At 34.0% G+C, this 16578-nt stretch overlaps 1 protein-coding gene across 6 annotated transcripts in view; it reads left to right on the forward strand.

Moving 5' to 3' along the window:
• BCAS3 (BCAS3 microtubule associated cell migration factor) overlaps positions 1-16578 on the forward strand; it is a 564511-nt gene that overhangs the window by 117419 nt on the left and 430514 nt on the right. For all 6 annotated transcript variants that reach the window (XM_059047562.2, XM_059047561.2, XM_067021771.1 and 3 more), the window contains exons 8-9: positions 7645-7752; positions 10016-10092. In XM_059047562.2, coding sequence (XP_058903545.1) covers positions 7645-7752; positions 10016-10092 — 185 coding nt within the window. The remainder of the gene's footprint in view (positions 1-7644; positions 7753-10015; positions 10093-16578) is intronic.

A 16578-nucleotide genomic window follows, 5' to 3' on the forward strand; every position in this document is an offset into this window, starting at 1 on the left:
TAATAAAACTGTTGGCTTAATAAAAGGATATCAACAATTTTAATGTGTTACAGAAGAACCTGAGAAATGGAAGCCCACTCAGATTTGTTTCAGAATAGTTTATAATAGTAAAAATTTATTTTAAAATGTATTAGTTTAATATAATTGTCTATATAGTACTTAAAGGAAAGAAATTAATTTGATAGATTGAAAGAGTAAGCAGTAAATCATGACTCTAGATACATTGCTGAAATTTAATATTCAAATAAGTAAGTGAAAAGGCAACTGAATGTTATTGAAATAGCAGTAGATCTTTTTACTGTCTCCATAGATTTGCCTTTCCAGAACGTCATATCATTGGAACTTCTTTTTTTAAGGCAAAGTAATATTGTATGTGTATACTACAGTTTGTTTATGCATTCATCATTTAAAAGGACATAGAGTTGTTTCCACTTTGTGGTTATTATGAATAATGCTGATATGAATGTTCATGTACATGTTTTTCTGTCGACATATGCTTTCATTTCTTGGTATACATCTAGGAGTGGAATTGCTGGATCATATGGTAATTCTATCTTTAGCTTTTTGAGGAACCGCCAGACTGTTTTTCACAGCAGCTGCACCATTTCACTTTCTCACCAGTAATGGATCAGGGTTTTGCTTTTTCTATATCCTTGCAAATACCTGCTCCTTTTCAATTGTTTTGTTATAATCAACCTAGTGGGTGTGAAGTAGTATCTCACTGTGGTTTTGATTTGCATTTCACCAATGATCAGTGATTTTGCTAATCTTTTCATATACTTGTTGGCCATCTGTATATCTTCTTTGGAGAAACATCTATTCACATCCTGTGCTCATTTTGTAATTGGGTTGTTTATCTTCTGGATGTTGAATAGTAAGAGTTCTCAATATACTCTGGATACTAGATCCTTATCTGATATATGATTTACAAATATTTTCTATTTTTTGATTGTCTTAACATTTTAAAATAATGCCCTTTGATACACAACAGTTTTAAATATTGATGTAATATAATTTTTTTTCCCTTTGTTGCTTGTGCTTTTGGTGTTACATCTGAAAATATTGTCAAATCCAAGATCATGAAGATTTACCCCTATATTTTCTTCTTGTGTAGTTTTAGCTCTTATATTTAGGTCTTTAATACATTTTGAGTTAATTTTTATATATGATTTAAGATAGTAGTCCAACTTTTTTGCATGTGGACTTCAGTTTTCCCAGCACCATTTGTTGAAGATACTTGGTACCTTTTTCACATTAATTGATCATAGATGTATGGGTTATTTCTGGACTCTGAATTTTATTCCATTGGTTTATATGTCTGATGTCAGTAACACAGTGTTTTGATTAATGTAGCTTTTTTGTCATCTTTGAAATCAGGTAATGTGAGTCCTCCAATTTGTTCTTTTTTATTTGGGACCTCTTGTAACTTTTGTGTGTGTGTGTGTGTGTGTGTGTGTGTGTGTGGTATGCGGGCCTCTCACTGTTGTGGCCTCTTCCACTGTGGAGCATAGGCTCTGGACACTCAGGCTCAGTGGCCATGGCTCACGGGCCCAGCCACTCCGCGGCATGTGGTATCTTCCGGGACCGGGGCACGAACCCATGTCCCCTGCATCGGCAGGCAGACTCCCAACCACTGCGCCACCAGGGAGGCCCACTTCATTTGTTTTTAGGTTGGCTTTTCACTTCTGCAAAAGCCCTTGGAATGTTGATAGAGATTGCATTGCTATTGTAACTAGAACTGCTTTCTTAACTTTTTATTTTGGATTGATAATTGCTGGTTTATGTATGTTGATCTTGTACCCTGAAATTTTCCTGAATTTATCAGTTCTAGTACTATTTTATGAATTCTTTGGAATTTTCTATATATAGCATCATGTTGTCTGTGAATAGAGGTAGTTTTATTTCTTTTCCAATTTAGAAGTTTTCAGTTTCTTTTTCTTGCCTAATTGCTTTGGTTGGATCTTTCAATACAGTGTTGACAGTAGGCATCTTTGTCTTGTTTCAGATATTAGTGGAAAAGCATTCAGTCTTTTGTCATTTAGTATAGTGTTTTGCAAATGCCCTTTATCATATTTGGAAATTCCCTTCTGTTCCTAGTTTCCTGTATGGTTTTTTTGTTGTTGCTGTGTGTGTGTGTGTTTTTAATCATGAAAGGGTGTTGAATTTTGGCAGATGCTTTTTCTGTATCAGTTGAGATGATCATGTTGTTTTTCCCCCTTTCATTCTGTTAATGTGATGTTGACTGTTAAGAGTTTATTATTTAATTCCACATATTTGTGACATGGTGATTATTTGATATGCTATGTTTAATATCACATATTCATGAATTTCCAGTTTTCCTTCTGCTTTTGATTTGTAATGTCATTCCAGCTTGGTTAGAGAGATTGTCTTCATTGTTTTTAAATTTAGTGAGACTTGTTTTGTGGCTAACATAGAAGAAGAATGTGTATTCTGCCATTATTGGGTAGAGTCTTCTATAGGTTTGATGAGTTTAGTTGATTTATATTGTTAATCTTAAGCTGTGTTCATTTTTTTTTCTTTCATTTTTTTCATTTGGCTACTCTGATGTGTAATTTCACTCATCTTATTTTCAAGTTTGTGAATTCTTTCTTTGGTCTATTCTGATATTCAGATATGCTTTTGAACCTTTAGTGCCTTTTTCATTTTATTTATTGTACTGTTCTGCTCTATTATTTCTATGTGGTTCCTTTTTCATAAGGAACCAGTGTCTTTATTGATATTGTCAATTTGTGAATTCACTCTTTCTCCCTTATTTCTTTGTTTATAATTTCTTTTAGCTCTTTGAGCATATATAAGAGAAGTTGATTTAAATTCTTTGTATAGGTTCTTCAGTGTCAGTTTCTTTCAGTTTATTTTTGTTCTTTGTATGGGCTATATCTTCCTGTTTCTTTGTGTGCCTTGTGATTTTTTGTTGAATGGTGGACATTTTGAATATCATAATGTGGCAACTCTGAACATCATATTGTCCTCCCCTCCCCAGGGTTTGCTATTTTGCTTGTTGAGGTCTGCAGCCACACACTGTTTATTGACTTTTTCAAACTCTTTTTGTAAAGACTATGTTTGGGACAGTTCTTTGAGTGTGTAGTGATACCATCTACAGCTCTGCCGTAGCCTTTACTTCTGGTTTGTGCAGTCAAAAGCTCAGCCAGAGATGCAAGACTAATGTCCTCACAGTTCTTTGTTGAGCCGACATTGGCTCTGGGCACGTGTGCTGTATTCTAGATTCGCTGGTATATCATTCAGTGTACACAAATGCATATACAGAAACACACATGTGATTTTCATTTCAAGGAATTGGCTTATGTGACTGGGCTGGCAGGTAAGAAGTAGAGTAGGCTAGCAGGCTGGAAACTATCAGGTAGAGACTGATACTGCAGTCTTGAGGTAGAATTTCTTCTGGATTATGAATTTTTATAAATTGAATCTCTATATTCAGTTCTTTTAATCTGCTGTCTTTCATTTTATTTCTTCTTCATTCTGGAAATTTTTCTGAGGTTTGTCCTATACAGATTCAATTTTCTGAATAAAACTTGGACTCCATTAAAATTACATACTCTGACTCTTCAAAAACACAGACTGGGATGGGAGAAAGCACTTGCAAAACATATATGATGAAGGACTGTTATCCAAAATACACAAAGCTCTTAAAAATCAAAAATAAGAAAATGAACAACCTGATTAAAAATTGGGCAAAAGACCTCACCTCAAAGACAATATACAGATGTCAAGTAAACATATGAAAAGGTGCTCCATGTCATATGTCATCAGGGAAACAACAAGGACATACTACTACACACCTGGCCAAAATTCAGTACACTGAATATATCAAATGCTGGTAAAGTGGAGCAACAGGAACTCTCATTAATTTCTGGTAGGAATGCAAAATGGTAAAACCACTTTGGAAGACAGTTTGGCAGTATTTTGTACAAAACGAAACATACTTTTACCATACAATCAAACAATTGTCCTGCATAGTATTTACACAAAGGAGTTACGTCTGCCCAGAAAACTGCACACAGGTGTTTATATCAGCTTTATCCATAATTGCCAGAATTTGGAAGTAACCAAGATGTCCTTCAGTAGGTGAATGGATAAATAAAATGTGGTACATCCAGATAATGGAATACTATTCAGGACTAAAAGCTATCAAGCCATGAAAAGAAAGGGGGGAAACTTTAAAAGTGTATTACTAAGTGAAAAAAGCCAATCTGAAAAGGATACATACTGTATGATTCCAACTAAACAACATTCTGGAAAAGGCAATACAGTAAGAACAGAGTTCGCCAGGAGGGATGCATAGGCAGAGAACAAATGATTTTTAGGGCAGTGAGACTCTTCTGTATGCTACTGTAATGTTGTATATATGTCATTATAAATTTGTCTAAAATCCATACAATGTACAACACCAAGAGTGAACCATAATGAAAACTGTGGAGTTTGGGTGATTATATTGTGTCATTATAGGTTGTAGCAAATGTTTCACTTTGGTAGGGGACATTGATAATGGGGTAGACTATGCATGAATGTGGGGGCAGAGGCTATATAGAAAATCTTTGTACCTTCCTCTCAATTTTGTTGTGAACCAAAAACTTCTCTAAAAAATAAAGCATATTAAAAATTTTTAAAAAATGTGATGGGAAGGCTTACAGAGAAAGTAAGAAATAATGAAATAGGCAACGTATTTAGATGAAAACATTTAGTGTTTTCTACTTGGTGTTTATCTTCTATAGTTTCAAGATTTGCTTTTAGGAAATCCAGTTTAACTATTTTGTTTTATATTTAATTTAACCTTTTCATTTTCAGTAATGGAAGTTTTAAAAAATTTTACTCTTTAAATAATTGTAGTCAACTCTCTTCACTGAAATGAACTGTAAATTCCATACTTTTGGCTCTGGGAGGACTAGTCCTTTGCTAATAAAAACTTTATAACTTCCTTTATGTGTATAGGTTATGTCTACAGTAGGTAACAGATTGCTCCAGTGCAAAAAATTTCAATATATGTCCTGGTTCCTCACTATAAAACAAATTACGTTGGTAAAGGGAAGATCAGTTAAAGAGAATTTGCATTCATTTCTATTATATATTTATCATCAAAAGTACTAAATAACTTTATACTACCCCTGTTGATATTTATGTGTTGGAAAGGCAGTGGTGCCTGGGCAGTTTAGAGTCCTTTAACCAACGATTTAATAATACAAATTATGTCATTTCTGCTTTTCTTTCCAACTCTGGTTCTGCTTGCAGTAGATTCAGTTACATTCTAAATTAGATTCTCTACATTTCTATGTGAACTTTTTTTCCTTAAAGTATTAATTAGGTTTTATCTTAAAGTGAAGTCACAATTTTAGGTTTAAATGTCAGGCGCAAACCTGTAAAAATGTTAACCCATTTGAGCTCTAGAAATCTAATGAAGACTTCTGTATACAGCTTTTGACACTGCTTGGTGTATACTAGTGTACAAAGTAAAAGCTTGTTTCTTGTCTGTATATTTTAGAATAACACACGTCTTTTCTGTTATGGGGCATGCATTCTGCTGATGTTATAGAAAGCTTTCTCATCAGCCTACCCATGAGGAAAATTAAGATTGTCTTGCTGTGTCCCAGGGAAATAGTCAAGGCTTTTAAAAAGAGAGAAAATAGAGAACAAAAGGATATGTCAGGCGTGTACACAACTGTGTTATTGGCAGATAGCATGACTCCTTTATGAATGTGTGACTTTCTGAAAACTCTGATTTTAAAAGAATTATCTTTTTCTATTAGGCATTGAATAAGAGGTTTTTTCCATATATAAATAGAATTTTTAGATCTACCAAATCTTGTTCATTCAACTCTAAACTGAGCCTTCATAGCATTTGTTTTGTCTACTTCTACTGAAGGCTTTCTGCAGGAAGAATCTCAGTTGTGACATTGTATGGATGCCAGTGAAATGATCAGAATTCAAGTTTCTAGTGTACGGTGGCTATAATGAGCTGCTAATTGAAGGTGACAAGCTGTTTTTTCCTTCCCAGTTGGTCTGGCAAAATGTTAGATTTCGTTCATTATTAACTCATTGCTTCTCAGCAGAGGACTGGATTAATTAGTTGGGAACATTAAGAAAAGAATTTTTGCCTTGTGTCAGTTTTAGAGGTTGAAGTTCAAGTTTTACTAGATTCTCTCCCATCTCCACTTTCACCAATTGTATGCACTTGTGTAAGTCCCTAGCACAATCAAGACACAGCAACATTTCTATCGCCCTAAAAGTGGCACCCATCACGCCACTTTGTACTCTGTAGCTTCCCTCCTTTCTGGTCCCTGGCAACCACTGATCTGCTTCATATTTATTTATTTTTTGGCTGCTTTGGGTCTTCATTGCTGTGCGTGGGCTTTCTCTAGTTGCGGCGAGCAGGGGCTATATTCTTCCTTGCGGTGCATGAGCTTCTCATTGCGGTGGCTTCTCTTGTTGCGGAGCACAGGCTCTAGGTGCGCAGGCTTCAGTAGTTGTGGCTCACGGGCTCTAGGGCGCAGGCTTAGTAGCTGTAGTGCACGGGCTTAGTTGCTCTGTGGCACGTGGGATCTTATTGGACCAGGGCTCAAACCTGTGTCCCTTGCATCGGCAGGTGGATTCTTAACCACTGTGCTACCAGGGCAGTCCCAACTTGTTAATGTTTTTGTTGAGGATTTTTTATGTATATTCATGAGACATACAAATATATCGGTAGTTTCTTGTGAAGTATTTATTTTTGGGATCATGTGTTACTGGCCTCATAAGATAAGTTGGTGACTCCTATCTTATGAAAGAGTTTGTGTAGAATATCTAAACTTTTCTGTTTAAATGATTAGTAGAATTTACAAATGAAGCCATTTTTAAGGATTTCTTTGTAAGAAGTTTTAAATTATGAGTTTGGTTTCTTTTATAGATACTGGAATATTCAAATTATCTATTTCAAGGAATTGGGTTTAGTTTTGTTTATTTTTTTCTTTTTACTCAAGTTTTGTTTCATTGATTTGTTGTATTTTATTAATTCCCTCATTCCACTTTCATTTGATTTAACTTGCTCGTCTTTTCCTACTTTCTTAAGGTGAAAACATTGATCTCTTCATCTGTTCAAGTATGAAGGAACACATTGTCTTTATAATTTAAATCTTATCATTTAGAATGCGTATTTATGTACATTTTAAAAAGAGGTCTTGTTTCTGATAGATTCTTGATTAGGGTTGAACTGTATCAATCTACATATTAACCCTTATATTAATGGTTTCTCTTTTATTATGGGTTTGTCTGTGTATATATTGCAACTTTGTGTTACTAGGTTTTATACTTATACAATCAAATTCTCACAAATAACTGCAGCTTTATTTCTTTCTTGTAGTAATTTCTTATGCACATACCTTCTATACTGTGTTGAGTAGAGTGGCCATATTCTTCAAGTGTTCTTCTCTAATCCCTGATTTTAGGGTGAAAGCTTTCAGTATTTCACCATTATGCAGTTGCTAATTTTGTTAATTAAAGTTCAAATCAATTTGCTTGTATTATGTTAGTAAGAAAATTTATTGGCCCTCCCACCTGTTAAAACATAATGGCTTTTGTCTTTATTTATTTGTTTATTTATGTATTTATGTATGTATGTATTTATTTATTTATTAGCACAAGTCCACCTTACTGTTGTGTGGATTTATATTCACTTCGTACTGGGGAGATGGTCAAGTCCATTCAGTTTAAAACACCTATCTATGATCTCCATTGCAACAAAAGGTAAGCAATTTTTCATGTGTTTCTTGTGCAAGATAACATACCTCCTGTGCATATAGCGTATTTCCATTATCATTGACTTTGATATAATAATAGTAAAAAAGTCACAAATATGTCTTCAGAATTCTGCCAAATATAAGTAGCTCTTAAGATTTCTTAATGTTTTCAAACTTTTTGTCTTGACCCATTAGTGAAATAATGAAATGGAAAAGAATAACAGTGCCTGAGCAAACATAGAAGGTTAAATATTGCTTTGAGGAACCTTTTTATATGTATAACATAACATTTTATATATAACTTTTTATTTAATATATGTACTTCTATATGTTTACTGGTTTATGATGGGAAATGTAATTTTCCTGTTAGCATTCATCAAAACAAAGCTTATTTCTGAAATGTAAAAAAGACTTTTAAATATTCTTATTTTTTTGCACTTCACAATGGAGCTAAAAGAGGGACCAGATAGATTTTTCCTAGCCCCATGATACTAAATGTCTTATCAAGGTCATGGCTGCAAATTATTAATCTCATTAAGGAGCAAAGACATGGAACATGGAAAACAAAAAATAAATTTTATAATAAAAGACTCTCAGGTTAGATTTTAAAGAGATATTTCAAAAAGTGACTCAGAGGGCTTCCCTGGTGGTGCAGTGGTTGAGAGTCCGTCCGCCTGCCGATGCATGGGACGCGGGTTTGTGCCCTGGTCCGGGAAGATCCCACATGCCGGGGAGCAGCTGGGCCCGTGAGCCATGGCCGCTGAGCCTGCGCGTCCGGAGCCTGTGCTCCGCAACGGGAGAGGCCACAACAGTGAGAGGCCCGCGTACCACACACACAAAAAAACAAATAAACAAACAAAAATGACTCAAAGTTTGAATGTTAAGGGAAGGGTAAATATATACCTGACAAATACAAACTAAAAGACCAAAACTTTGATATTAATGATAAAAATGTTTGAATTCAGTACAAAAATATGAAATAGGACAAAGAAAAGTTGTTCAGTGATAGTGTGTAATTCATAATGAAGATCTAGTTATTATGTATATTTAAACTTCAAATAACATCAAACAAAATTATATATGACATAGGAGATATACTCATGTTATTTCTGGGATAATGTAATTATCCAGTGATATATTAAATTATTAAAAGTCAACATTTTGGGGCTTCCCTGGTGGCACAGTGGTTAAGAATCCGCCTGCCAGTGCAGTGGACATGGGTTTGAGCCCTGGTCCAGGAAGATCCACGTGCGGCGGAGCAACTAAGCCCGTGTGCCACAACTACTGAGCCTGCGCTCTAGAGCCCACGAGCCACAACTGTTGAGCCCACATGCCACAACTACTTAAGCCCGCGTGCCTAGAGCCCTTGTTCTGCAAGAATAGAAGCCACCGCAATGAGAAGCCTGAGCACTGCAATGAAGAGTAGCCCCAGCTCGCCGCAACTAGAGAAAGCCATATGTAGCAACGAAGACCCAATGCAGCCAAAAATAAATAAATAAATAAATAAAATAAATTTTAAAAATCAACATTTTTAAATGGGTGGATCTAGTAGTTAAATATTTAACAACAGTTGTAAGGAGCAATACTCTAAAATGTAGTTTATAAAATGACTTCATTTCAGATACATTTTAATTTTGAAAATTTATAATTTTTCCCTAATTATTTATAAATCTTGAACTTTGGGAGAAATACAGATTCTGATTAATTTTAATATTTCAGTAATCAGAAATGTCTCATTTACATTGAATAATAGTTAGCTGAGCTTCCTCCCTCCCTCCCTCTCTACCTTTCTCCCTCCCTCCCTCCCTCCCTCCCTCTCTCTCATTTTGGCTCTTGTGTTGGGAAATTCAGCAATCATTTTAAGTGCCAGGTTGTATAAATCCATTTTATGTTTAATTCCATGACTTTGAGCCAGCACTGGAAAAACACTTTTAGTAAATAGCCAGCAGTTTATTGATCTCATACATTCTTAATGAGGATAGATTCATTTGATTTATAATGAATGAAAATGAAATTTTACTTTGAGGTGTAGTTTTCCTGTGACTTTTCTTCCTTTAATCTTGTCTATCTTGATCATATTAAGGATTTTGTTACTGTATTTTGATATTTAAGAAGCGGATGTTTCTAGCCTATATGCTTTAGGAAGCATTTGATTTTTAAAAATTCCTCTGGTACATACTTAAATCTAGATGATTTAACTTATTTATAGTTCAGTTTATAGAATTTCACATTAACATTTTCTTTTGTGGTTTTTTTCCCTCTAATTTTAGGATCCTTGTCGTAGTATTGCAGGAGAAAATTGCTGCCTTTGATAGCTGTACTTTCACAAAAAAATTTTTTGTCACAAGTACGTATCAACTTGATTTATTTCCTATCATATGCATTGAGTTTATACTACTTAGTTGATAGAATCAGCAGACTAATTGGAATCATAACATCAGTATTTCATGCTTATTCAATTACTGTATTTCTATGTTTCCGTGATGTCTTATTTAGTAATATAATTTTATGGTATATGTGTTCAACCCACAGCGCATTTTCTTCATATTACTGTGGAAGCCTTTTTGTATACCTCAGCTTTTCCTTATATATTTTCCTTGAGTCATTGTGATTAATTTAGATTTGTATAGCTATGTTGTTAAATTACTTAATTAACATAACATACTTGGGGACATAACTGGATTATCATTCATGAGGGAAATGTGTCAGTCTTTCACTCCTTCTTTCCCCCACCTGTCACAACTCTGCCTGGATTTGCAGAAATAAGCCTAGATTCTGGATACACACACACACACACACACACACACACACACACACACACACACACACACACACACACACACAGAGTCATACAGAGAGAGTGATTGTTTGATCAGTTGATCTGTTTTTTAAAAAATTGGCCCATGCAGTTGTGGGAGCTGGCAAGTCCAAGATTTGCAAGGCAGGCCAGCAAGCTGGAAATTCCAACAGGGGCCTTGTCTGGAGTTAGATTTTTTTTTTTTTTTTAAACTACAGCCTAGTCAAGCAATAGTTTTCACTCTTTTGTATTTTAACTCTAACACTCACCAAAGCTATAGCTGTTTTTTCAGAGAATCTGTTATGTGTATGTTGCAGAAATAGTTCTGTTGAAACAGAGCTCATTTTTGTTATGTGTAGGGAATCCCAATCATATTGTTGCATCTCCTGAAATATCACAACTATTTACACACTTACTCATCAGATGTTTATCCATGTATTAAGCTCTGAGTAGTAGACATCATTCCTTTCTGGTAAGAGCTCATGTTCTTGTTAATATCTTACAGTCTATATGTTATTGCATACATTATATAATATATACTATACTATATATAACACATGAATAATTCATTGTAATATATAGTTTATCGTTTTATAGCCTATGAAGAAGAACACAACATACAACTCACCTCCTTGATCTTGTAATCTTTTCTCTGCAGAGATAATAATGGAGATCATGTTCATTGAGATATTTTTGTTTTATCACAAGTTCTAATTTACACCATTTACAAATTTACATTTGTATCTCTAGCACCTAGGACATTGGCTGGCACAATGTAGGCTCTCATTAACTATTTCTTGAATGACTGAGTACATTAACCCACTTATCAGTCAGTTATTTCATACTGATCAGAAATTTACTGATTTTTAATAATGATTAAATATAGGTTACCAAGAAGGGTCTTTTATTGTTTTATCTATAAATTAAAAGTTTTGGGGGAGCATAGATTTGTTAATAACATCTTCATTCAAAAATGTAGTGTATATATAATATAGTAAGCTTTGAATATTACATGGCTTGTTTTAGCATATTAATTCTTACAGATCTTATGCACTAATATATTACCTTATAATTATATCACTCATTATTAAAATTGAAACAAGTAGAGAAATAGAGGAATCATGTATGAGTCTTTCTGTTTCTTCCAAGTGTGTGGGCTACAGAGGAGTGAATTAGAACAGAGTATGAATATTTCAGCCAGATTTAGATGCCAGTTTTTCCTGAGTATTTGTCTTTACATCTTATCAGTAGTCTTCTGTTGTTTATTGTTATTCAAAGATATGTGTGTACTGGCTTCTGCAAAGTTAGACATCTCTGTTGCAGGTCCATTTTAATTTTATACTCATAGATAGCTCTTGCTGCCTCAGCTGAGTGTTAAATTAGGGAGAACTCTCAAATCATTATTTGTTAAGATAGTTTATTTAAATGACAATATATGTTTTGAAATTTAAACCTTATTTAAACACTGGGCTGTACTGTGCTGTGCATGTTAAAGTAATATTACACTTGCCAATAGATTTCAGTTTTCTTCTCTGTAATAAATGCTAGGGTATAAAGTCAGTTGTCACAGTTACTAAAGAGAAGTTAATATATGTAAGTAAGTTACTAATGGAGAGTTAATAATATTATTATTATTCTTTATCCACTAAAAAAAAAAACTGGCATAAATAATAATGCTAGTTTTTTTTTAGTGGATAAATAAACCTTATAGATTTTTCATTGATTAATATCTTCTAAAGAATTTTAAAAGAAAAATTAAACTTTATTATAAAGAAAGAATTAAAATAATTAGATTTGTGTATTTCATAGTTAAAGTCAAAGGACATAGGCTTTGTAATAATGTTGATACATTGGAATCAGAATAGGCTTTTCACAATACTCTGTTTTGTTGGAGAAAATGGGCAATGTATTATTTATATTATAATAGTAAATATTATATTTATATTATACTAGTAATTTTTAAGCTTAGATTAATTAAATTTTGCATTAAATCATGTAGATATAACCTGTATCTTTAATTGGTTATATCTATGTATGAGTGAAATTTGTCTCAACCAGCATGAGTGTCTGTTATTTAACTAATGGGTGATAGAAATGTATTTGTTTCAAGTAAGGACCTACAAATAAGAAGATTTAAACAAAATCCTACGCACTGTAGGCTATAATTACAATTTATTTTTAAAGAAAGGTTTGTTTTTGCACATTGATGATATTTGCAGCTTTTCTGGGAGAGTATTTTGCAGTCTGAGATTTTGCAATAGAAGAATTTGTGTTTGGAATGCCCTGACTTGGGTTAACTTACAGAAAGTACATAAATCCCTTGAGTCAATTGGCAGGATCAATATAGAAACTGGCACATTACAGAAATTTCATATTTTCATGGGATTTTACTGTACTTTCTCAGTTAAACCATTTATAGTGGAAATAAGAGTGAAAATACCTTTAAGCAGAAGAAGAGAGACTATAGTATGTATTCTTCTCACTTTTCAGTCTTACTTGAAATCATGAAGTTCTTGCAGAAAGGTGAATTTTTAGTTACGTTAAAATGGTGAAATGTACCTTTTGTTTTCAATAATTTTGCTTATTTGATAAACATATAGTCCTTTAGGGATATGGCAAAAATATTGCATTTTATTAAATTACTAAGGCCATAAATATACCATTTCATTTCCTATGGATGTTATTTTTTTTTGATGCCTTTTTTCCTTTTAAAAAAAAATTATGTAATTTATTTATTGGCTGCATTGGGTCTTCGTTGCTGCACACGGGCTTTCTCTATTTGCAGCATGTGGGGTCTACTCTTGTTGTGGAGCATGGGCTCTAGGCACGCGGGCTTCAGTAGTTGTGGCACGCGGGCTCAGTAGCTTTGGCTCGCGGGCTTAGTTGCTCCACGGCGTGTGGGATCTTCCTGGACCAGGGCTCGAACCTGTGTCTCCCGCATTAACAGGTGGATTCTTAACCATTGTGCCACCAGGGAAGTCCCTGAATGTTATTTTTTAAAAAAAATTTATTTGGGGAAATATATACAATTATTTAAAGATGGTAGTATAATGAACCACCATGTATTTATCATCTAGTTTCAATAAAGACCAACTCGTGGACAATCTTTTTCATTTATACCCTTCCCAAATGATTTTGAAGCATATCCCTGACATATAATTTAATCTATTATCTATCTTTAAATGATAAGAACTTACAAAATCATTATTTCTGTATTACCAATTGATCAAATAATTTATCGTCTAAACTCTGAGGTCTTTTGATGGAACAAAGGCCTTACTTGATTTAACTGTGGTCAACAAGTGTAAACTTGTACATTCCTTCCAACTGAACTCTCAAGGTTTTTGGCATACAAAACCTTCTTTATCAAAATCCAGTGTCCTTGATAAATCTTTATTTCTACAACCCATTTTTATGCTGCTTATGCTACATTTTCTTTGAGCCACTCATAAATCTCAGTCCTTTGCAAGTGCTGTTTTCCTGCCTGAAATGGCCTTTTCACTAGCAGTCTCTCTTTCCACAGTGACTTAATCCTATGTATCTTTCTAGCCCCAGTGTAGATGTTAGTTCTTATATGAAGTATTTCCTGATCCCCTTAGTTTAAGGAAGCCTCTCCTTCTTCTAAATCCCCAAAGATAGCAATTCCCAAAATCTATCCACAGAACAGTAGACCTTCAACATGCTCTGTAAATCAGGATGCCCTGGTCAAATAAACTTAGGAAATGCTGCCTTCTATTGGAGGATGCCAGTGGTGATTAGCATTTTAATCTGTTTAAATTTATTTACTGCATTTCAATATTTCCCAGATTTATTTGATTACAGACCTCTTTTTTTACCCAATACCCTTTGGGAATGCTTTTATAATGTAATTTTTCCCTTTGTTAAGACACTTAGTTTCTATGTTATTATATGTGTCTTCTGTCTACTTGTTCTGTCTTTGCCGCTATATAGTAATTACCTTGAGAGTGAAGTTATTCATCTTGATTTGGATTAAGGAAGTAGGTCCGTCATGCAAGGTATAATATATCCATTTGTTCTAGCTAACTTAAAAATATTTCTGATGCGTATTTTTGGTTCTTACAATAATAAAACTCAATTTGCTAAAGATGAAAAACATTTATCACAACTATTTCTACTTTCAAAGCATCAGTGGTTCTTTTCCAAGATGTTTAACTAGCCAAAAGGGTTGAGAATGTAGTACAACTCTATCAAAAGTTATCAGATAAGGAAGAAAGTTATTCATATAGGATCAATAGTTATCTCTAGAGAACGTGATATAAGTTTGAACTGGGAATTATACATTTGGTAGGTATTTAAAGGAATGAATATATGAATGCATATATGAACAAAGTTTCTTTCTTATGTTGGAGTTAAGTACACAGCTTTTCTGAAGTATGAGTTTATTTGAAAATTACACCTTTGTAGTGATCAGCTCTTGAGTATCTCTCCAGTATCTGGAGTATTGTTTCCCCTTTCAGGAGTAGGAGCTTCTGTTTTACAAGCCTTTAGGAAGCACAAAATATCAGTTGAGTTTGATAAAAATGAGTGCTTTTTTTTTAAAGTTAATATTGTTTTAGGATCTTTGCCATATAGTCCCAAATGCTTCCATCTGTATTGCTGGACTACTGAACAGTTGAAACAAGTATTATTAAAATATTAGTCTCATATTGTGTGAATTGTTCATGATAGGAAGAAGAGATCTGGAAGGATCACTAGTGTGTCTAGTGTTGCAGTCAGGTGCTTTATAAGTGGCATGCAGCAAGTCCTGGTCAAGTGGGGTGGAGCCCACAGTAGTGAATTTTCAGTAATTTCTGATTCATTAGGATTATCACTTCTTCTGTGACTGTACTGCTTGTAAAATGGCTCTCGTGGCTTGAGGATGCCATGAAGTCTATTTGGTATGGATTTCCTTAAATCTGAAATGTATGTTAAATGTTGAAAAATGGGGTAGTATAAAAGTACAACTGTCATTTCTTGGTGATAAATGATGGAAATAAGTATGATAAACTATGTATTAAAATCCAGTGATATTTTTGAAGATAGATGTCTAGTATCGTTGTCAGAACACACCTGAGTAACCTGGAAGGAGGTATGAGAAGGGGCTTTTGGGATTCTATAATGTCCTGTTTTTTGTTTTGGGTGCTGCTTTTATGCACTCATGTGTTTACTTTGTTGACTTGGGTACTTCTTTATCTATATTATATTTAAATACGTAGTTTACATTAAAAAAAAGAGTCCAGAAAGCATCAAGAACAACAAAGTTTGTGATTTCTCTCCTCACACTCTGAATGCCAGTCACTGTAGCATTTCACAGCAGATCTCCCCAAACCCTTCATCTATAATACTCTGGCCAATAGTAGCTATATATCTTGTTTCATATTTCCATTTTCTCACCATTCTTAGTTACATATTATTTTACTTTACTTGAAAACCCTATAGACCAGATTTATTCACGTGATGTTAGGTTCATGATATTGATGATATTTAACACACGTTTGTATGAAGAAATTTAGCTTCTTTTCTTTGAAATACATCTTCACCTTAAGGGATTTTTATCAACATTTTGAACAAAATTGAACAAGACTTGATATTTAAAATCAAGGAACACATGGAGCCATTTCCTAACTTTAAATAAGCTTATTTTTCCCTAATTTTTGCAACCCCCCGCCACCCCCATTCCTTTAGACAGACTGAAACTTTTGGCAAGTGGAAAGAAGCATGGTATAGGTTATGTGTGTTTCTCTGAATTTGGGTTATTCCATGCTTGTAAGCCTGTTTTGCCTGGGACCGTGAGAAGTACAGGATATAGGGATTGGAGGACAGGGGAGCTGATAGGCATACTGAGAATAGCACTTGTGGTAGCCCATTTAGTTTTTTTCCCCCATTGATTGGTTTCTAGTTCTTAAAGACTTAGGACTAAAGCCCATGTAGAATGACAGATTCTTAATGAGGATATTGTTTTGTTCATGCAAGCATTTAATTTCTAAAAGAGTTTGAAAAGCTCTTGTGTAATACAATCATGATTGCCTAAGTTGT

Source organism: Kogia breviceps, chromosome 19, assembly GCF_026419965.1.
Source record: "Kogia breviceps isolate mKogBre1 chromosome 19, mKogBre1 haplotype 1, whole genome shotgun sequence".
NCBI lineage: Eukaryota > Metazoa > Chordata > Mammalia > Artiodactyla > Physeteridae > Kogia > Kogia breviceps.